This window comes from Eretmochelys imbricata, chromosome 15 (genome assembly GCF_965152235.1).
Source record: "Eretmochelys imbricata isolate rEreImb1 chromosome 15, rEreImb1.hap1, whole genome shotgun sequence".
NCBI lineage: Eukaryota > Metazoa > Chordata > Testudines > Cheloniidae > Eretmochelys > Eretmochelys imbricata.
The window spans coordinates 7,843,640-7,866,599 of NC_135586.1; the positions used below are offsets into that span (position 1 = coordinate 7,843,640).

General features: G+C 41.9%; 1 protein-coding gene across 1 annotated transcript in view; it reads right to left on the minus strand.

Annotated features, from left to right (window-relative positions):
- The window catches only part of MED13L (mediator complex subunit 13L), a 445,177-nt gene that overhangs the window by 43,435 nt on the left and 378,782 nt on the right, over window positions 1-22,960 (minus strand). The window contains exons 16-21 of the mRNA XM_077834666.1: window positions 21,012-21,217; window positions 16,483-17,429; window positions 15,560-15,739; window positions 13,640-13,863; window positions 3,965-4,157; window positions 1,038-1,482 (exon numbers count right to left, since the gene is read on the minus strand). Coding sequence (XP_077690792.1) covers window positions 1,038-1,482; window positions 3,965-4,157; window positions 13,640-13,863; window positions 15,560-15,739; window positions 16,483-17,429; window positions 21,012-21,217 — 2,195 coding nt within the window. The remainder of the gene's footprint in view (window positions 1-1,037; window positions 1,483-3,964; window positions 4,158-13,639; window positions 13,864-15,559; window positions 15,740-16,482; window positions 17,430-21,011; window positions 21,218-22,960) is intronic.

The following is a 22,960-nucleotide window of genomic DNA, read 5'->3' on the forward strand; positions in this document are numbered from 1 at the left end:
CAAGAGTGGGTCCTCGGGCCGGTTTTGTTCAGTATCTTCATAAATGATCTGGAGGATGGTTTGCAGATGACACTAAACTGGGAGGAGAGGTAGATACGCTGGAGGGTAGGGATAGGATACAGAGGGACCTAGACAAATTGGAGGATTGGGCCAAAAGAAATCTGATGAGGTTCAACAAGGACAAGTGCAGAGTCCTGCACTTAGGACGGAAGAATCCAATGCACCGCTACAGACTAGGGACCGAATGGCTCGGCAACAGTTCTGCAGAAAAGGACCTGGGGTTACAGTGGACAAGAAGCTGGATCTGAGTCAACAGTGTGCCCTTGTTGCCAAGAAGGCCAATGGCATTTTGGGATGTATACGTAGGGGCATTGCCAGCAGATCGAGGGATGTGATCGTCCCCTTCTATTCGACACTGGTGAGGCCTTACTGTGTCCAGTTTGGGGCCCCACACTACAAGAAGGATGTGGAAAAATTGGAGAGAGGGCAACAAAAATGATTAGGGGACTGGAGCACATGAGTTATGAGGAGAGGCTGAGGGAACTGGTGATGTTTAGTCTACGGAAGAGAAGAATGAGGGGGGATTTGATAGCTGCTTTCAACTACCTGAAAGGGGGTTCCAAAGAGGATGGCTCTAGACTGTTCTCAGTGGTAGCAGATGACAGAACAAGGAGTAATGGTCTCAAGTTGCAGTGGGGGAGATTTAGGTTGGAAATTAGGAAAAACTTTTTCACTAGGAGGGTGGTGAAACACTGGAATGCGTTACCTAGGGAGGTGGTGGAATCTCCTTCCTTAGAAGTTTTTAAGGTCAGGCTTGACAAAGCCCTGGCTGGGATGATTTAATTGGGGATCAGTCCTGCTTTGAGCAGGGGGTTGGACTAGATGACCTCCTGAGGTCCCTTCCAACCCTGATATTCTATGATTCTATGATTCAACTGACACAGGCCAGCTGCAGGTGTTTAGCTGCAGCATAGACACACCCTAATGAGGAACTGAACTGGTAATACATGGGCTCATTCACTTATTTAGTAACTTACCTTTCCTGTCCTTCTTGCTGTTGCTGTGATGAGTTCTGTCCAGGTTCTGTGTCTCCTCCAGAACCTGTGCTCCCTGGCGGTCTGTCCGTAGAATTTCCCCCAGTGCTGGTGTTCTGCCCTGGACCTACAATTCCACTAAACCCTGAAGAAGAGGTAGTGCTCATCTGGTTAATGCTGGGTGTCGAGGAAGTTGCTGACAACTGTGGCACAGAGGATCCAGATGCTGAACTACTTCCTGCTACAAGGTTAGTGGTCCCACCATTGGGCGTGGAATTAAAGGAACTGCCTGTTGGTGGTGCCCCAGGAGCTGACAGACATGTTGAATTTGGGGGTACAGGTCCAGTGTTCCCAGGCATTGCTTGCCCTTGACTTGCTGGCGCTGAGGTTTGGTATTTAGGTGGTATCAACAGGCTGCTGTCAAGCTGCAGAGTGGCTAAGTAAGGTGCTGAAAGAGTGCATAAACACAAGGTAGATTAATGATAGTGTATCAGATCTCACCAAACAAAGCACTGTCAAGTCATACAGTACTAGGCTTTGAGAACATTTGAGGGAGAAGGAAAATGTTGAGAGTATAATTTCCGTTATAAATATTTAATTGTAGAATCAATTCTGCAATCAGTCCATTTTAATAATGTGATTCTACTATCTCTAAGTACAGACTTGGCTTTGCAGAGTTACTACAATATGAAGAGAAGGGGAAGTGAATAAACATTACTACTGACATGTCATTACTTCTGGTTCGATTGTGATGTGATAATGCTGTATTTGTGGCTGCAGATGGCATTCAACTTCACATACAGCTAACTGAATTAGAGTTCACAATGACCATTTAACAGAGCAACTTTACCTTTGTCAGTCCAAGCCCTTTTTACATGAACTACTATTCTGGGAGATTTAATTTAATTATGGTTGTGCCTTATGCAACTTCATGGACTGAGCACTTCTGGGTGTGAGCATGGAGTACTTATCATATTAATCTGTATGGTAATGGTTTTACCCAGATATGTGGTAAATGAAAACTAAAAGCAAACTGAAATAAGTAGTGGGATACTGGCAATTGTTACAGATAAATGTGCTCGATTCTGACCTCTGTGCTTCTCCCAAGCATAGGAATCGTTAATGGATGGCACAACGCCCAGCCAGCAAGCAGTCTCAGAGCTCTTAGGGTGTGTCTGCACTATATATATCTGCTATGACAATGAGACCCGCCATAGCAATGAGTTTCAGAGCCTGGGCCAACTGACTTGGGCTCATGGGGCTCGCACTATGGAGCTAAAAATAGCGGAGTAGGCATTCCCGCTTGGGCTGGAGCCTGGGATCTGAAATCCACTGCTATTTTTAGCCTTTTAGCACAACCCTGAGTCAGTTAACTGGAGTTCTGAGATTCACTGCCACAGGATTTGTTTTCACAGTGTAGACTTACTTTCAGGTCTGCTGTAGCTGGTGTTACTTGAGCCCTAATGCCATTCTGAGTTTGAATGCTAAGAGCCAGTTTGGGCCAAAGAGTGAGGAAGAAGAAAGATGGCTTAGTGCTACCTTCCCCATCCCCATCCACTACTAAAGGTTCTGCACCAAGAATAGCTCAGCTGGATCTAGGGGGTCTCGCTAAAATGAGCCCACCACGTCTTTAAAATGGGGATAATAGTATTTACTTCTTTGAAAAGCACTTTGAGATTTACTGAAGAGAAGTGCCATAGGAGCTAGGTATTATTATTATTTATTGAATGCTAATTATTATTTAAGTCTAATTGGTACAGAGCTCCTGCCCATGCTCCAGCTTCTTATTTTATGACTTTTTAAACAAAATAATTAAATCATTCCTTTACTAATTAACCTATTACAACTACCATTACTCACCTACCTACCCAAACCCTCAAACACTATCCTGAACTTCCCCTTCTGTGAAGTCATCCCTCATGGTCAGCAAAGGCAAGTACTCAAGTACTGTCAACCTCTGAGACACCAAAAAGGGTCAGGACACAGTAATTTCAGGACTTCACTGAAAACAACCTAGCGTCCTCCCCACTACCATTACATCAGAGGACTCTCAACTTGCACACCACAGTGATCTAAATTCATCAACAGTTCAGCAGCTGATGTTTGGAGACAATTACTTATCATGCAGACTGGCATTGTCTCATTGTTTTCTTGTGCTCCATCAATTGTATATATCTTCCTGTTGTCTTTTGTCTTACTTATACTGTAAGCCCTTTTAGGCAGGCACCATCTTTCTGTTCTGTGATTGTATAGTGCGTAGGACAATAGGGTTATGAGCCTTCATCCCTCAACACTAATATAAATAATAAATTGCCAAGGGATCACATAGGAAGATGGGTCCTCTCTCAGCCAAGGCCCAAGCCAGTTAGAACAAAGAGTGGGCATACTCTGCTTGCCAAGGGAAATGAAATAGCCACTACAAATTCTTCCAGTTGATTCAGTCAACCCATACCTATTAACTTAGTCTTGCTGAGTTGAATTTCAGTCAGCTAGTCCTAATCTGTGTAACCATTCGCTCACTAGCTCATCAGATAAACCATTCAATCACAATGACGTGACACTACATCCCAGATGTGCTCATTAACCCCGAATAGCTCAATATGTATGTTTACACCTGCACAAGAGGGCCTTTGGGATAGATGAGCAAGTGTCCAGTAGTACACTGATTTCTCAGCAGGAAACAGAAATCGGCATTTGGATCTCAAGAGGAGTTTACAGGGCTGGCAGTTAGAAAAAATACATCTTTTTACTTGTCTAGTGAATAAATGTAATATGGAAATCACGGAGAGACCATTAAAATGGAGCCCAACAAAGCTATTTTTGTAACCATTTTACAGATCATAAATGCATTTAAAGGGAAAGCTGTTTCCCCCTCCCCCATAACCCAAAACAAAACAATCTTATTTTCATCCTAACCCAACTTCACTTACCCAGGTGATGCCGGCAAACTTGCGCATAAAGTTTGAGTCTGGAATGATTGTCACACTCCTCACTGCCCCAAGACTGGTTAAACCATTCGCTCACTAGCTCATCTGTCACCTTTTGCGCCATGGTCTTTCCCACCCGCATGATTCCATCACGTAACACTTTGCAGATTGGTTTGTGTTGGCCAAGCCTACACATCTGGTGGCACAAGAAGGAATATTTGCAACAAGATGCCATGTCCATAGAACAAAAACAGTAACTTGATAAACAGTCTCATGCCCTCTCTCCAATGGCAGCCCCATATAGTACAAATAATTGTAAAAATGAAAGGCTACTTTGTTCTTTATCTCTGGCTGACTTAACTTACATTTACAGTCAAGCTAGTGCTATAAAGTACGGTTTGTTCTATAAATTCTACAGTGTACACTGAGGTTGACAAGAGACTCTGGTTTTATGTTTGAAATCTGCAGGTGGAAGAAAGAGAAAGTTACTCATCTTGTGCAATAACGGAGGTTCTTCAAGATGTGTGTCCCTGTGGGTGTTCCACTTTAAGTGTCCGTCCACCCCTGCGCTTGTAATCGGAGCTTTATGGTAGCAGTGCCTGGTTGGGTTGCACATGCACAGTCCCCATCTTGCGCCGCTTCAAGCAGTTAATTGTCACTGTGTGACCACCCACCTCCCTGTTCCTTTTCTACTGCAGAGCCTAGTACTAAACTGCAAAGTAGAGGGGTGGGGGAGGGTAGTGGAACACCCACAGGGACACACACCTTGAAGAACCTCCGTTACTGCACAAGGTGAGTAACTTTCTCTTCTTCGAGTGATGTCCCTGTGCGTGCTCCACTTTAGGTGACCTAAAAGCAGTGCCCTCCGGTGGAAGGAGGGGGCTTTGGAATTGAAGTCGTACCAGATGAGAGTACAGCGTAACTGAACAGGGTATCGGAAGATGCGTGTTGTTGCAAAGTGTAATGATGAATATATGTGTGGGGTGAGGCCCAGGTTGCAGCCCTACAGATATCCGTGATGGGCACATTGTTAAGAAACGCTATGGAGGCCGACAGCGCTCTGATAGAATGTGTGCGGATCCCTGTAGGGGGTTGTCGGCCATGTTGGCGATAACAAAGTTTTGTGCAGTCTGATATCCATTTGGATAGCTGTTGTTTGGATATGCTGTTGCATTTTGATCATTCAGCAAAGGAGATGAACAGTTTTGGAGACTTGAGATTTTGTTTTATCAATGTAGAAGGCTATAGCCCTGCGGACATCCAAGGCGTGTAATCTGGACTATCTTCTATCCATGTGGTTTGGGAAAAAATGTCAGTAAGTGGATTGGTTGGTTGAAGTGAAAGGATGAGGCAACTTTAGGTAGAAACTTGGAATGTGGCCTGAGTGATACTTTATCTTTGAAAAAGATTGTGCAAGGTGGGTCAGCCATGACAGCTCTCAGTTCTCCCACCCTCCTGGTGGATGTAATGGCCACTCGGAATGTAACTTTCATAGAAAGGGGTAGCAGGGAGCTTGTTGCCATGAGCTCAGATGGAGAGCTGGTGAGGTCATGGAGAACTAAATTGAGTCCCATGGTGGGTTAGGATTGTAAACATCTGGTTAGGAACTGGAGAGGCCCTTAAGAAAGCATTTAGTAAGTGGGTGTGTAAAAGTAGAATATCCATCTACTTTGTGATGGAACACCATGATGGCTGATAGATGCACTCGTATTGAACTCATGGAAAGGCCCATCTGTTTTAGTTCTAGCACGTAGTCTAGAATGAGAGGTAAGGGGGCTGCCAAAGGTGCGGCCTGTTTGTGTTGGCACCATGAGTCGAATCGCCTCCACTTATGCATGTATGTGAGTCGGGTAGCTGTCCGACGACTGTTTAACAAGATGTTTTGAATGTCTGTGGAACATGTCATTTCAGATCTGAGAGCCATGCAGTAACCATGCTTTGAGATGGAGTCTTTGGGGATCTGGATGGATGGTGCATCCTGAGATAGCAGCCAAGGTAGAAGTGGGAGTGTGCATTAGGGACAGACTGCCATATGGAGAAGATAAGCATACCATGTTTGTCGTGACTATGTGAGGGATATTAAGATCACTGTGGATCTGTCTTGTCTGACCTTGTGAAGCACCCCGGCTAGGAGGGGGGTGGGAAGGGAGCGTCCCACTTGATGAGGAAGGCATCACCCAGAGAATGTGGACTGAGTCCAGCCCTGGAACAAAACTGGGGGCATTTGGTATTTTGTGTGGTTGCAAATAGATCTATTGTTGAAAACCCCCACGTCCGAAAAATGTTTAAGAGTACATGTGTATTCAACCCCCACTTGTGCTCCTGATAGAAGTTCTGTTCAGGGTATCTTCTGTGGTATTCTGACAACCAGGTAGATATGATGCTGTAATATGGACATTGTGCTTGATGCACCATTGCCAGAGTCACATTGCTTCCACACAGAGAGAGTGTGATCACGCTCCCCCTTACCTATGTAAAACATACAAGGCATATTGTTGATAAGGATCTGCACTGTCTTGTCTTTGATTATCACTAAGAAGAGGGAGCAAACGTTCCGAACCGCTCGCAGTTCTAGCAGCTTTATATGAAGATGGGACTCTGTCATGGACCATTGGCCCTGTATAGAGTGTGGTTTCAGGTGTGCTCCCCAACCTAGAAGGGATGTCTCCGTGGTGATGGTGAGCAACAGTGGATTCTGTAGGAAGGGCACGTTGTCTGGATTGGTCCACCACAAAAGGGAGTCTTTTATTTTATCTGGCATGGTGAGGCACTTGTTTATACTGTGACTATATGGGATATAATTTGCCCAGAGCCAGGTTTGTAGACATTGCATATGTAGTCTTGTGTGTCTGATGATGAAGATCACGGTGGCCATGTGGCTTAGAATTTGTAGGCAAGGTATGGCAGACGCTTCGGGCTGTTTTGCGCCATGGAGATCAAGTTGATTAAAGTCAGAAATCGTTTTGCTGGTAGGGAAGCAGTTAGAATATCAGGGTTGAAAGGGACCTCAGGAAGTTATCTAGTCCAACCCCCTGCTCAAAGCAGGACCAATCCCCAATTTTTGCCCCAGATCCCTAAATGGCCCCCTCAAGGATTGAACTCAAAACCTTGGGTTTAGCAGGCCAATGCTTAAACCACTGAGCTATCCCTTCCCCCCCTAAAAAAGAGAGTTGAGGTCTGACCCAATTAATTCCAGGTGTTGGTTTTTGTACATTTACCTGAAGGCCTACCCTTGTAAATAGAGTGCTAGTGTTTTCGGTGGACTCTATTGTTACCTGCAGCGTTGGTGCTTTCAGCAGACAATCGTCCAAGTAGGGAAATATTACAATTCCCTCCCTGCATGGGTAGGCAGCTACTACGGCTAGTACCTTTGAGAATACCCCAGGTGCAATGGAAAGGCCGAAGGGTAGAACTTTGTATTGGAAATCATCTTGTCCTATTGCAAATCATAGAAATTTTCGATGTGATGCATGGATATATGAAAATATGCGTCCTGGAGGTTGAGGGCTGAGAACCAGTCCCCCTTTTCTAACGCTGAGATTATGGTGCCTAGTGTGACCATTTTGAATCACTGTGTTTTCACATATTTGTTGAGTCGCCGTAGATCGAGGATATGTCTCCGGCCTCCTATTTTTTTCCCTGTGAGAAAATAGGGGAAAAGAATCCCTTCTCTATGTAATCGGATGGTAGTTTCTACTGCTCCTAGAGATATGAGGTGAATTATCTCTTCTTACAGTAGATGCTCGTGAGCGGGGTCCCTGAAGAGGGACAGGGAAGGGGGTGAGTAGGGAGTTTAGAGGTAAAGGGGATGGATTAACCAGTTTTGATAATTTCTAATATCCATCTGTCTGTTGTAATACTCTGCCAGATTGGGTAAAATGGAATCAGACGATCTCCAAAGGTCTCGCAAGTGGCAGAGGTTCCAGCACTGAAAGAGATGGGTTTCTCGGGCCCTCGGCCAGGGATTCAAATTTGTTGTCTGGAAGTTGATGACTGAGACGTAGTATTTGAGGGAGCAGACTGTCATCTTCTTGAGTTTTTCTGTTTCTGCTCCTGATGGCCATAGTATCTATGGCGTTGTGCAATGGAGGGGGTCGGGATCTTTGAGGGGCTTGATAACGTCCCTGTCTTCTTTTGATCTTAGGTGTGTAAATGCCTAGAGATTGCAATGTCACCCTTGAACACTTGAGTGTGTGTATCGACTCGTCTGTTTTGTCCGCAAAGAGTTTGGATCCCTTGAATGGTAAGTCTTCTACAGTCAACTGTACTGGCTGTGGGAATCATGACAGATGGAGCCAGGAAGCCCTCCTCATAACAACCATTGTTGCTATGGATCTCACTGTTTAATCTGCCAAGTCAAGAGCGGCCTGTAATACTGTTCTGGTTATAAGCTGACCTTCTGTGATGATAGATTTGTACTGTTCTTTTTTGTCATCCGGAATAAACTCATACTTGTGTAGTTACTGTGGTCATACTTTGCCAGTACGGCTTCACAGTTGGCTAATCTTAATTGTAAGGTTGCAGCAGAGTATGCTTTGCAGCTGAAAAGGTTGAGCCATTTCCAGTCTTTGTCATAAGGGGTGTTTCTGGGGTATTGCTGTCTACCCCATTCATTGACTGCGTCAATCACCAGTGAGTTCAGCCCTGGATACGAAAAGAGAAATTCAGTGCCCTTTGCAGGCACGTAGTACTTTTTATCAGACCTCTTACAGATAGGTGGAATTGTTGCAGGGGGTTGCCAAAGCAACTTTACATGGTCCATAATCACATCATTCATTGGAAGGATGATTTTAGATGAGGTCAATGTGTGCAGTATATCTACTAATTTATGTTGAGACTCCTGGACTTCTTCCAGAGAAATGTCCAGTGAGGTGGCAACTCTCTTATAGAAGTTTTGGAACTGTTTGAAATCATCATCTGTGTTGGGAGGTGGGGGCATAATAGTGTCATCAGGTGAGGATGAAGAGAAGTGGACTTCAGGTGGATTGTCCTGGTCAGAGAGTATCTCCTCCTCTTCAGCCCCCTGTTCTGAGGTGTCAAGCGGTCCCTGTGGTGTTAATAAAGGTAACTGATATGGGCCAGCCCTGGGAAGACTGTCAGATACACACTGCTGCTGTTGTTGTGGATATGCTGCTCATGGTCTCCAAAATGACCATTGTGGCGGGAAGAGCATAGTGGGCATCCAGGGGTGCCCGTATCAGAGTTGGTTTGGAGGGTTTGCTGGGTAGCTCTTGCACAGAGCAGCATGCGTGATAGGAGTAGCCACAGGGGAGGAATGTTGTGGAGAGTCCCCGACATCCTCGTCTACATCTTCATCCTCACGTAAGAACTGTGAAGCGTAAAGAGGTGGAGAGCTGGGTTGACTAGCTACCGCAAGGACCAAGGTACCATTGGTGCCGAGGATGGGAGACTCCAGTACAGAAGAGACAGTGAGGTCTTTTTGGCGCAGGAATTGCTGCAAAGCCTATGGCATTGGTACTGTATGCTGAAAACTGCCTGTTGGTATTGGAGTGCACAATGTCCACACTAGGTGGCATCATTAGCAGTGGGGGTGCTGAGGTGCCCAGTACCAACTGTTTAGTCATGTCTGGCGGTACAGCGGCATAGGGTTTCATTTTCCCCTTGGTTCCTGTGTCCGAGCTCAGCTCCTTGGAGACTTTCGTTTTCCTGGTACCAACAGTTCCGGAGGGTCCCACTGTTTTGGCCATTGACATGGCTGGTGTGGTCAGTACTGGGAGTGTTTGCCCATTAGTGGCATGCCTTTTCTTGGCCAACTCCAAGATTGGGGATGTGGTACCTTGGGTCTCTTTGTAGCCTTCTTGGTGGGCTGATCGGGAGCCCAGGCCGTGGAAGACGGGCCCCTCAGAGGCTGCAGTCGGTGATTTCTGGCCAGATGGGGTGTGTACCCTCAGGTTCAGATGCCAGACAGAGACACTTCTTCTTGAGAAGTTTAAGTTGGAGATCTCTCGCCTTTCTGGTGTGGGCTTTCAGATTGTGACAGTGCAAGCACTTCTGCGGTGTATGTCTTGCTGAGACACCAGACACACAGAGAGGTACAGAAAGCCTGCAGGTAATGCAACTTTTGAAACCTGGGGAGCCAGGCAAGCCCCTCAGGGAGTGTACTCTCCCCATGGGGGGTGGGGAGATAAATACCATGCTGCAGCATGAAAAAAATGGAAACCCACAGCCCTATGAGGAGAAAATATATATTTCTTTTTTTTTGGAGAAACGAGAGGACGGGGATAAAGTACTAACCCTAACTATTCTAACTGAAAACTAAAACTAAGGGAAACTGTGCTACTCAGAAAGCTGCAAGGCGCTGCTAATTGCTGCGACTTGAGCCAATGGCAGTGGAGAAGGAAGTGAGGGGAGCTTGGTCGCATAGCATCAGTTAGCCACCTGAAGCAGCATGAGACGGGGACCACGCATGTGCGATCCAACCGGGCACTGCTACCACAATTCTCCAATTATGAACACAGGAGCGCACGGACACCTAAGGTGGAGTACCCACAGGGACATCACTAGAAGCAGCACCAGTTTATTTAACTAAAGGTCATCTACTGCATGAGCTCTGACTGCTAAGCAGTACTGCATCCTAGTGGATAATGAAAGAATTGCTACTGCTTTAGATTGGAAAACAAGCAGTTGTACTCCAATTAAATAGAGCAGAACCCCATATATCCAATCTAATAGGGACTGGGGCCAGATCAAATAATCAAAAAATGGATAATCCGGAGAATGGGAAGTGCGAGGTTGCAGACCTATCTAGCGGCCACGGGAGAGATTGCCTGCTGCTGGACCTGTGCGCACTGGTTGTTTGGTTAATAAGAACATAAGAATGGCCATACTGGGTCAGACCAAAGGTCCATCCAGCCCAGTATCGTGTCTACTGACTGTGGCCAATGCCAGGTGCCCCGGAGGGAGTGAACCTAACAGGTAATGATCTAGTGATCTCTCTCCTGCCATCCATCTCCCCCCTCTGACAAACAGAGGCTAGGGACACCATTCCTTACCCATCCTGGCTAATAGCCAGTAATGGACTTAACCTCCATGAATGTATCCAGTTGTCTTTTAAACCCTGTTATAGCCCTAGTCTTCACAACCTCCTCAGGCAAGGAGTGCCACAGGTTGACTGTGCGCTGAGTGAAGAACTTCCTTTTATTTGTTTTAAACCTGCTACCCATTAATTTCATTTGGTGGCCCCTAGTTCTTATATTATGGGAACAAGTAAATAACTTTTCCTTATTCACTTTCTCCACACCACTCATGATTTTATATACCTCTATCATATTCCCCCTTAGTCTCCTCTTTTCCAAGGTGAAAATTCCTAGCCTCTTTAATCTCTCCTCATATGGGACCTGTTCCAAACCCCTAATCATTTTAGTTGCCCTTTTCTGAACTTTTTCTAATGCTAGTATATCTTTTTTGAGATGAGGGGACCATATCTGTGGTACAGAGAGCCAGATAACGGAGGGTTGGATAAATGGGGTTCTGCTGTGCACTCAGGTCTAAAAAAGAACCATACCCAGGTGAGTAAAAGGATCAATTTCACTTCCGCAGAAAGTAGGAGATTGATACATTTAAAACACTTATTAGCCACACAACTGACTCTGTTGGTGCAAAGGTCTAGCAGAGCCCAGGTGACCATCTCCAGGAAAGCTTTTGATACATGATACACAGGGATGAATTATTGTTGACACAACAGCGTTACCGCAGTTCTTGTGTGTTACTGCTCTAGGCTGGCTATTCTGGCATCATCATTCAATCTGAAAAAAAAGTGAGTTTCCTAAAAGTTATTTTGGGTTTCTTTGATCTAAGGCAACTCATATTTTAGATTCCTTTGCTCTTACCACAGAAATTAGCAACGGAAAAGAGGTATTTGATCATCTTATATACAACTAGTGACCAGTGAAGGACTGTTTCTCACAGTATACGCCTTTTCTTTGTCCAGTCTATTTGAAACAGCCTGTGTGATGGGGCTTTTATCATTACCCTCGATTATTCTCAATGAACATATCTCAATGCTAGCATTCTTTCCTGATAATGTAGTAAAGTAGAATTGTTTGAAGGAGCATTTTTTTCACAGGTTTTTAGCGGATATATCTGCTGTAGCTTGTGGAGGAAATGTTGAATTTCTTCATACAATGGGAGCAGTTCCATTTTCTAGAGGAGCATTTCTTTGGAATTGTAATTAATACCAATTACAGTACTTCTTCTTGTAGTGTTGTTCACAAGATCTACCCTTGCTTTGGACTGCTTAAGGGCTTGACCCCATTCTCCTTCTAAAACAGTAGCATACTTTAAGATGCAAGCAATGATTCAGAATATAGGACTCAGCTCTTAGTATGAATATCATGTCCATTCAGAATAGAGCAAGAAATCACCTCTCACTGTGAATTCCTATCTTACATTTTGACATTACAAAAATTAAAATAGAAATCTCTGTGTTTAGAAGACAATGCTTTCTAATGGTTTTCACTTTCTTCCCCTGAAATAAAAAGGACTAATAGGGCTTTTTGAAATAGCACAATCACAGCTTCTACAGCACTACATTAACATTAATTTTTTTATTTGAGTGATCTTCTAGCTGACTGCTTACTTTGGGCCATACATTCCCTGTGTAAAGACATGGAAAATCTGCCAGCTCAGATTTCTCAAAAATATGTTCCATCTCTGTCTACCTAATGATTATGCTGCAAAGGTGGTGAGACAGAGAGGGCGGACTGTGTGGATATCCCTTACATGAACAAGGTGAAAGATCTGTGGTTGGGACCTTGGCTTTTTGCACATGGCTGTTATTTTCAAATGCATTCAGTGTTGGGTTAGGCCAATGCTGAGTGCTTTTAGAAATCCCATTCATAGGACCTTTGTATCTGTGAAGCAACAAGATCCTCCGTCTGCAGACTACACAACTGGGCTTAGTTGTACTGCCGCCACTGGTTCATAGATCACAACTGTACTCATGTCACTCCTCATGAGGATCAAAGTGTGTGCAAGCGAATGAATCAGTCTTAAATACAGTGGTAAAAGCTCTGCTGCTTTGATTTAGGAACATGTCATTTAGCATGAGTCATCCCTTACTCCTCCCACTCTGGTTTGGCTACTCCCCCTTCATTGCCACAGAGTGGAAGAAGTGTAGACGTCTCACTTCGCTGCCAGACACGTGAGAAGCGTCTCATGCAGGTACTGCTTGCCTATGCAGGAGGTTCCTGGATAAATTTTACAGAAAATGCTACTTTTCAGATTTTCCTATATTTCAGAGTTATTTATATCTCTACCCTGTCTCCTTGTACTTCTGCATTTTAGTGCATCTTGCTATGAGACTGTTCCTACTGCTCAGATATTTTCAGCCTTCATCTGCATATGCCTTGTTTCCTTCGACTTAAACACCAGCTGCACTTAAGAGCTGTATCTTAGGGCTGAATTTTGTCTTAAATGGAGCTAACATGCAAAAGAGTAAGTGCAGCTCTATTAGATGATATTTTTCCTGTATTCTGAAAGTGGAGAAAGTCCTCCTAAACTGAAGAAAATAATGTAACAAATTATTATTTAAAACACTTAAGTTTTAAACAGTTTAAGAGAGCTTAAAAAGGAAAGAACATGAACTTAACCGAACATGCTGCTAAAACAGGGATAACAATTATGACTAAACAATTCATAACAGTCGCTCTTTCCTACCTCATATACAGCACTCAAGTCCCTGAAGAAAGTTTTGGCTCCGTCGAGCAAGGCCTCATTTTCTGGACACAGCACAATATAAGCGACATCCCGATGGCCCCCATATGGGTCTAGCAACAGCCTCTCCCAGAACGGCAAGGAGAATGGAGAGATTGTCAGGAAGTCCTTGTCATAACCCACTAGTAAAGTGGGGATTGGAAGAGGCTCCGGAGACTCCTCAGAACCTGATATGAAAAGAAGAGGGTATTATTACAGAACCACTTTAATTGGAAAGGAGTGTCTGGTACAATAGCAAATGAGCTCTTTCTAGCCAAATGGTGTAAATCAGTAATCTCTTGTCATGGTGAGTTTTCAGAAAGCCTGAACCTCCTCTGTGCAGGCAGGATGCAGCCACAATACATATTAACAATGTCCTTCCACAGTCCTTTTCCTCAGGTAACGGAACGGTCCTTAATTACAGGGCAGAAAGATTTAGATCATACTTATGAAGTGTCATAAAATCAGAGGTCAGTCAGTCAAAGCAGAAGAAGCCAATTCAAGCATCACTACTGTAATTCCCCTAAAAGATTGCAATAAAATATCTTCTGGTGTACTATAAGTCCACATTCTGCCAGAATTTCAGGGCCTTCTTGAGGACTGAACTTGTGGTCTTGAAAGAAGTGTTTTCACTCTATCTAAATGATGATATAACAACATTTCACATATGTCCTTTGAACCTAAAGAAAAGCGATGACACAAATTCATGGATACTAAATTAATGTTTCTTGCTTTAGCTCCTGCTGGTTGTGCAAAATGACCAACTGAAGAAAACTGTAGCTCCCAAAGTGGATAGTGCTGATTTCTAAGCAAAGTGGCTAGAGTTAATACAAATTAAAAAAACCCAAAAGAGTCACCATCACAAATGAGAGGATTATCATAACAACAAATCTGAGATCTCACACAAACTGTGTTGTTAGGGATTACGCTAGCTAAAAAGAAATACTAGAGTAGCCTGCTGTTGCTTGGAGAATGTGAGCCCAAATATATCCTGGCAATTTCCAGAGAAATATAAATGACTAAAAAGTCAGCATTCACCAACCATTACCACATACTCACCACAGATATCTACTGTTCTAACGCATATGAGAAAATGTGGTCATTTCAGTTACAATGTGTGGTAACTGTTGGAAAATCCTGACTGTTCAATGCTACACTGTAGTTACAAATGTTGAAAAATGGCTGGAGGTACTTGTCATATGGCACAGCGGCATTGGAATGTGATGGTAGTTACTGCAGCCTGTCATAGCCAAAAGGGAAATCAGCATTATGTCAAGTGTCAGAGCAGGGAAAGTAGAGAATTGAGGCACTGTGGCAAAATAGAATAAGACTGTAAAAAAACAGATCAGTAGGGAATTTCACATAAAATGCAGGCAAAACGCATGAAGAGTAAAAATGATGTTTAAAGGTCACTCATTAGTTTGTTCTCACTTAGTACATATTCTGTCAAATATATTTCCAATTAAAAGTCTCACTTGAAACCAGGAGGTGTTTAATTCCAAACATATCAGCAATATGACATTTTAAAACATATTTAAAATCTTAAAACTAGGGCTCTAATTTTATTTAACAGTTTCTATGTTTCACGTTATTGGTTATTCATTGTACTAGCTATGGGTTCAAACCAAAATCAAATCTACACAGGGATTTTGAACCTCACCAAAGCTTTTGAGGTGTTCAAACCCATCTCCAACATCAGTAATCTTGGAAGGTAGAACCTCCACTATATTACTCAAGAATAGCTTTCGAACATTAAACACAGCGAAAAGCCGTCTGAGGAGACTTTTGTTCTTATGAACTTTCCAGCAAAGAACACATTTAAATGCCCACATGTAAGGAAACATAGCCTTCATCTGAACACTGCTGTTCCACAAAAAACTGTACCATATGTTCCCCGTCCTGCCATCTTATGGAACTGCTGCCAGGTGAGGGGTCCCTGCACATGTTGGATATTCTCCCAGGTCCTGCCTGTCCGCTTCTTCTGGATGGCATCTTGGAGAAAGGGCTGTAGGGACAGTAGCATGCGCACCACATCCTGGGAGGACAGCATGCTGATATCCAGTACTACAAATGACAAAGAGGTATGAATCATATTTCTGTTGAGGAGAAGGGACATAATATTTTTTTGGCCTGTGATTCCTTTATCTTGCCTCTCATGGTGCCCATACAGCCTGTGCTCCACTGTAATTAGTAAAATAGAATTTAAACTGCTTCTTTATCAAAGGTTGTTAGACTAAGCTTTCTATGAAGTTCTTTTCAAAATATCCTTTTGCAAAATGTTATCTAGACTGTAGTGATTTGCTGTAAGTTTATTTAAAGGTGTAAAGCTGCTTAAAGGCTAAAAAATATTGTTCTTTAAGTCAAGCCCATAAAGAATTGTAAATAAACACATTATATTTCATTTACAAATTTACATTATTTCTAGTTGGCATTGTTTCACAAAGATTTGATGATTGCATACTTATGCTCCAAAAAGATATGCCACAGTCTCACCAAAGAAAGCTAGAGCAAAGTTTGACCCTCACCCCAGAAAACAAACCAAACCAAAAAACCTAAAAAATTGTGGTGAATTTGTGACACTGAAAAGTCCTACAGCATGCTGGAAGGAAGAAGGAAATTTACCAGTATTCTACCTTTGGTTTTAGAAAGCTCTCCAAATTTCTTATCTACTCCTGTTCCTCAAGAGTGCATTTTCCCCCATAACGTTTAAATGATACTGTCTTGCACTGGCAAGTTTAAAATAAAATTACAAAGATAACTAAGTTTTTTGAATGAAAAAAAACCAAAACCTCTTCTGTGAACCATACCATTGCTGTGAGGCCAAGAGTGTACAGTAGCACTTCTTACTAGGGCTTCATCCACTTTTCCACCAGTGGGGTTATCCACATACTGCCTTCCTTGCTCCAGGGCATTGAAGCACTCTATCCAGGAATCATTACTATCTGCTTGCACTCTGTCATAACTCCAGTTCATAAAGGGAAGTGTCTGCCGGTTATTGGAGGACATGTAGTCCAAGCAGCTCAGAGAGGTGAAAGGCTGTGTGTGCTGATTCTGGAGAAGGAGGAGGAGGCTCATAGGGGGTTCCTGGCCCCTCCTGGCTCCCTCTCCCATCTGAGGAAGTAAAGTGGTCTGACACATCATCAACCTCCTCTCTGCAGCCTGGCCAATGTCTGAGGTCTTGCCAAAAATATCCAATTCATCCTCAATAAAAAGCCCAGAGTTGTAACCTAGTTTGCGGTTCATAATTGCACTAAATCCACACGTGCAGCGGTACTGGTCCTCGTTGGATGAATCTGGGATGTACAGCCCTACATCTGCACCTTTAATATTCATATTACACGCGCATATACAACAGCTATCAAAGTTGCGATCTTTAAAGATGTTCAGCACGGAGTCTGAAAGAATCAGGGTGACATACAGGCTGTGGGCTTCTGGGATTGGCTGGACAGTGGGTGGCTCCACAGAATTAAGCGGTCGTGTTGTAGAAGGGGTAGAAGCTGGTGAACCTTGATCTGTGCTGTCATATTTTACAGATCCTTGCCCGCTGGCAGTGCCCCCACCTCTAGGAGTCCTTGGGGTTCTGGGTGTGCGTGGCGTAGGGACGGAGAAGCGGGGAGTTGCTGGGGATGGCAGTACTCCTGCTCCACTGTTGCTGGCTGGGGCAGCACTGTTTAATGTCACTGGTGTATTCATTTGGGGAGTGTTCATCTGAAGATAGTCTTGATCTGCGAGGCTCCCAACACTAGGCACATTGCTGTAAAAAATACAGGAAGAAGATGAATATTCAAAAGGTTCACTGTAGACAGGACTCAGATGCAATAGCTCCACAATGACCACAATAAAGGGACAGCACCTTCAGACATTCCTCTCATATCATTATATTCAAGAGTCTCTCTTCTTTCTATCTAAACTTTCAAGATCTCATCAGCAAACATAGCTAAGAGTCGCTGAGAGTGTAGTGAAAAGGAAAAAAACAAAACAAAACAGAAAACATCCCCTCCCGCTGTTTTAAAGATTACAAGCTAAGAGCCTGTTATGACCTGAAATCTCAGGTGCTTATTTAGAATGACCTGAAATTAAATAATTGATGTGACTTCAATATTTTCAGCACTTGGGGGGGGAAGGAATTATTTCAGTGAAATCCCTATGCAACTGTCTCTAAAGAAATCTACGGTCCAATGTGTAAAAATTAGGGGCATGAAATTTCATATAGTTGTACAGCATCATAAACTCCATTTAGAAATAATTTGCTTTACTGTCTATATCAGGGGTCAGCAACCTTCCAGAAGTGGTGTGCCAAGTCTTCATTTATTCACTCTAATTTAAGGTTTTGCGTGCGAGTAATACATTTTAACGTTTTTAGAAGGTCTCTTTCTATAAGTCTATAATATATAACTAAACTATTGTTGTATGTAAAGTAAATAAGGTTTTTAAAATGTTTAAGAAGCTTCATTTAAAATTAAATTAAAATGCAGAGCGCCCTGGAAAGGTGGTCAGGACCTGCGCAGTGTGAGTGTCACTGGAAATCAGCTTGCCGTAGGTTGTCTACCCCTGGTCTATATGTTTTAAAATGTCTGTAGTAAATAATTAACTTTGGTACTCCTTGATACAAATAATTTATCTGATTCTTCTTGGTGAAATTTTAATGTTTCCTTGGTGGTACCCAGCTGACAAAAGTGTTTCACATACAGTAAAGGCAGCCTTTATGTAGCCCTACATAGCTTATGGTACAAAAATAACAATTGCTATTGCAGACTCCTGGTCCACAAGAGCTGAAAGTGGTATTTCTAGGTCACCATTTGTCATCACCCTTCCTATTAGTAACAGTTTTGCCATTATCTGCTAAATTTCAAGGACCAGAAAGTGGTCATATATTCCCACAAGAGATCTCTTTTCTTTGGAATGACATATTACAGTAAGAAACAGATAATTTTGTCATTATGCTTCATATTAAGGACAACATAATTGCTCAAACAAACAAGGTCTTTATAACATTTTTCTTCCCGAGAGCTAATAAAACATTTTTCTTGAAATATATTCCTTAAGGGCAGCACATAAAACATAAGAACACAATCAGTCTCTTGATGAAGGAGCAGAAACATATGGATTTTTTATATTTGTGTGTTCTTACTGTGTGTTTTATGTGTTATTTTAAAATGAATATTATTTTAAGGATCACATTTCATTAGCAACCTGAAAAGAAACTGTAGTAAAGACCTGATCCTTTAGAATCATTTTGTTATCTTTAACTGACCTGTGCCCAAGTCAAAGGTAGGAAAAAATGGACAAAAGTTGATAAGAGTTGTGAATCTGAGGCACAGTGAATACCTTAGACAAATGACAAAGTGTGACCTAGAAATCTTGATCAGCAATCACCACTTTACTAAAAGCCTGCAGTAATCAGGGTGCAGTAATTATCTTCACTCTAATTGGATTACATTGAAAATAAAAGATTTTTTTTTTCAACAAATACCTGCAATTAATAATCAGCTCAGACCTGGTTACTATTAGAAGCAGTTACTATTAGAGAAAACCTGAGAAGTCATTTGCTCCTTAGGTGATATCGAGGGTTTGTAATTTCTTTTTTGCACTTCTTTTGAGAGCACTGGAAGATCCTTTGGAGCTGGAGAAGGCCTGATTTAAGGATTGATTTAAAGATACAAGCCGCTTCCTCTGTAAATTCATTCACTGCAGCAGGAGACTCTTCAACTATATATATTACGGCTTCTGAGAGGTTTTGTGTATTAAATGGTTTAAATTCTTGCTAGGTTTCAAGATCTGCAGCAATGGATTTTTTTCATAAACAGTGATAACTTTTGAAAAATATGCTGGGGATGCAAATTTCTCATTTAATTTAATGGCAAACTTGGACCTGTGGCACAGTGCCACTACACCTTAGAGTGGAGAGAAGCCCAGCAATTTCAGACTATAAAGGAATAGGAATCACCGAACACACTAAACTGGCAACTTATATGAACAGTTCTGAAGAAACAAGAGGATCCCAAAGAAGAGTTGTGTGTCCCCACAAAACTGAAATGGGGTGAAATTCATCCCTGTACAAAGGGACATCAGAGGCCTACACACCACATAAGTCACACTCAGCCATCAATAGGTGTATATCATTTATGTTGGCCATCTTCACAGAAGTGAATGTAACCACAGTGAATGAAGTACAAATTGAATACTGAAAAGTGTGTCTTTAGGGCAGAAATAAATTAAATATACAAGCTCTACCACTGTAAATGATGGAATGGTCCATTACACTTCAAGATCCATTCTACTCCATGAGATGAAGGGCCAGATCCTTAGCTGACTAGTTGGGTGTCCGTAGGTACACCCTCCCCGCTTTACTTTTTCATTTTTATTTTAAAAGGAACTTTACAAAAAAACAGCCACAGACACTAACAGAATTTGGATACATATATTTCAATGAGCTGAATAAATTAAAAGGAATAACTACCAAGAACAATTTAAGTATTAAAAATCCTGAAGATAGGAGTTCATTGTCAGCTCAAAATATCCATCAGAACTAACATTTTGATCTTCTAAATCATGCACTGCAGATGGATTAGAGGACACATTTTTGTATTATCAAAATCAGAAGGTAAGTACTTCTTTCCATCTACAATTTATCATAGTTTTACTAGAAAGCACCATGCAATTTCAGCACCCAATTTTATAAAACCGTCCCCTAAAGTTTACATATCATTCAATGACCTGGTATTTCCTTTGCAGTACAAATGAACATGCGTACCTTCCCTATGAAATACTGCTTTTGTTTATATTTTATACAGGCAGATATTTTCTCTCTATTACTCACACAGCACACAGCCATTACAAGTATACAACTTTTTTGTCTGGCTCCTTCTTTGGTATTAACTAAAACTCAAAGGAGAAGCAGATGATATGCCTTTTTACAATTAAAGGCAAATCACGTTTTACATCTACCATTTCCTCCAGCAAAAATGTGAAGTAATGACTAAATATTCACCATTAAAATCCATCATTAAACCTAATACTTGGAGATTAACTGTATGACCCTTCTTCTTTAACATTTCTACTTTATGTTGAATTACAATGTTTTTGCCTGGATAATTATTTGAAACTGATCAACTCAAATGTCATTTATTCCTGCTCCAGTTATCAAAAATGTTTCTGACTTTATAAAGCAATGGAAGTTTTGCAGGTTTAAAATAAGTCCATGATTAGGCTTGCTCATAATTTTATCATATGGATTAAAACATGGAAAAATCATCAGCACTCTGAGTGTCCATTTATTATATACCTAGATACAGACATAATGAATGTCATCGTTTGTTGCAATGCTTGTACTTACTTGTAGCCATCTCTGATGAAAGTGGCTGCAGGTGGCATGGGGAGTTGTTCAATTTTAGGAGGAATCGCCCAAGAAGGCCTGAACATGCAGGCATCCGGTATCTTCAGAGGTAGCAGGCACTGGCTTGGCAGTATTTTCAATGGAGCAAACATAGAAGAGCCCACAAAAGGTTGAAATGATGGAACTTTGTGCACATACGAAAAATCCTGTAAAACCAAAGTGATTTTAGTGTTTAGAGCTACATAGAAAAGTCAATCTTTATATTGAAAATATATTCAGGTAATACTAATTATACTAATTTGAAGCAAATATAGCTGCACTTTTTCTCATACTGAAATATCTACTCACTTTATAAACATTTAGGGACATACACCCAAAATTGTAATGACTGTAAAAAGATTAGGCTTCTAGAGCCGATTGTGATTGCTTTAGGGAAGGACTTTATACTACATGGTTAGAAAGTGAACACCCATTCTGGGCACTATCATAATCCAAACAATAATAATAACGGTGAACAGAGTAACCATTAACCACTGGCACCATACCAAATTCATAGTCCAGCCACCTTGGGCTCACTAGCAACCATTACACTTTTGTTTTGGGTAAAGGGAACAATAACTAGGACTTCAGCCAAAGTTATTCCAGATCTCCTTGAGACAGAGACTGTCTTCCTCTGTGATTGGAAAATATCTAGCATCTGGGGGAAACTACTGCAGTATATATAGTAGAAATTCTAGAAAACTTCGTTTTTAATGTCTTACCACAGTCCCAGCATCCTCATAATTCCAAGGCCAGAAGGGCCACTGTGATAATCTAGTCTAGTCCCGTACAACACAAGCCAGAAAACTTCCCCAAACTAATTCCTAGGGCAGATCTTTTAGAAAGAACATCCAGTCTTGATCTGAAACTTGCCAGTAATGGAGAATCCACCACAACCATTGGTAAATTGTTCAAATGGTGAATTACTGTCACTGTTAAAAGTGTATTGCTTTATTTCCAGTCTGAATTTGTCTAGCTTCAACTTCCAGCCATCGAGTTGTGTTATAACTTTCTCTGCTAGACTGAACAGCCCATTATCAAACATTTGTTCCCCATATAAATACTTATAGACTGTAACCAAGACATCCCTTAACCTTCTCTGTGTTATGATAAATAGACTGAGCTCTTTGTATTTACCACTATAAGGCAGATTTTCAAATCCTTCAATCATTCTCATGGCTCTTCTTTGACCCCTCTTCAGTTTATTAACATCCTTCTTGAATTGTGGACACCAGAACTGTACATACTATTCCAGCAGCAGTTGCATGAGTGCCAAATACAGAATGTAAAATAGCATTCCTCCTCCTACTCAATATTCCACTGTTATGTATCCAAGGATTACATTAGCCATCTGGCCACAGCATTGCACTGGGAGTTCAAGTTCAGTTGATTATCCACCACAACCCCCAAATCTTTTTCAAAGTCATTGCTTCTCAGGATAGATTCCTCCATCCTATAAGTATGGCCTACATTCTTTGTTCCTATCTGTATACTTTTACATATAGCCGTATTAAAACGCATAGTGTTTGCTTGTGGCCAGCTTACCAAGTGATCCAGACTGCTCTGTATCAGTGCTCTGTCCTCTTCATTGTTTATAACTCCCCCAACTTTTGTATCATCTTCAGACTTTACCAGTGATGATTTTATGTTTTCTTCCAGGTCATTGATAAATTTATTATATAGTGTAAAGCCAAGAACTGTTTCATGCAGGACCCCACTAGAAACACACCTGCTTGATGATGATTCCCATTAACAACATTTTGAGACTTATCAGTTAGCCAACTTTTAACTCATTTAACATGTGCCATGTTAATTTTATTTTGTTCTAATTTTTTAATTAAAATGTTATGCAGCACCAAGTAAAATCCTCAACAAAAATCTACGTATATTATACCAACATAATTATCTTT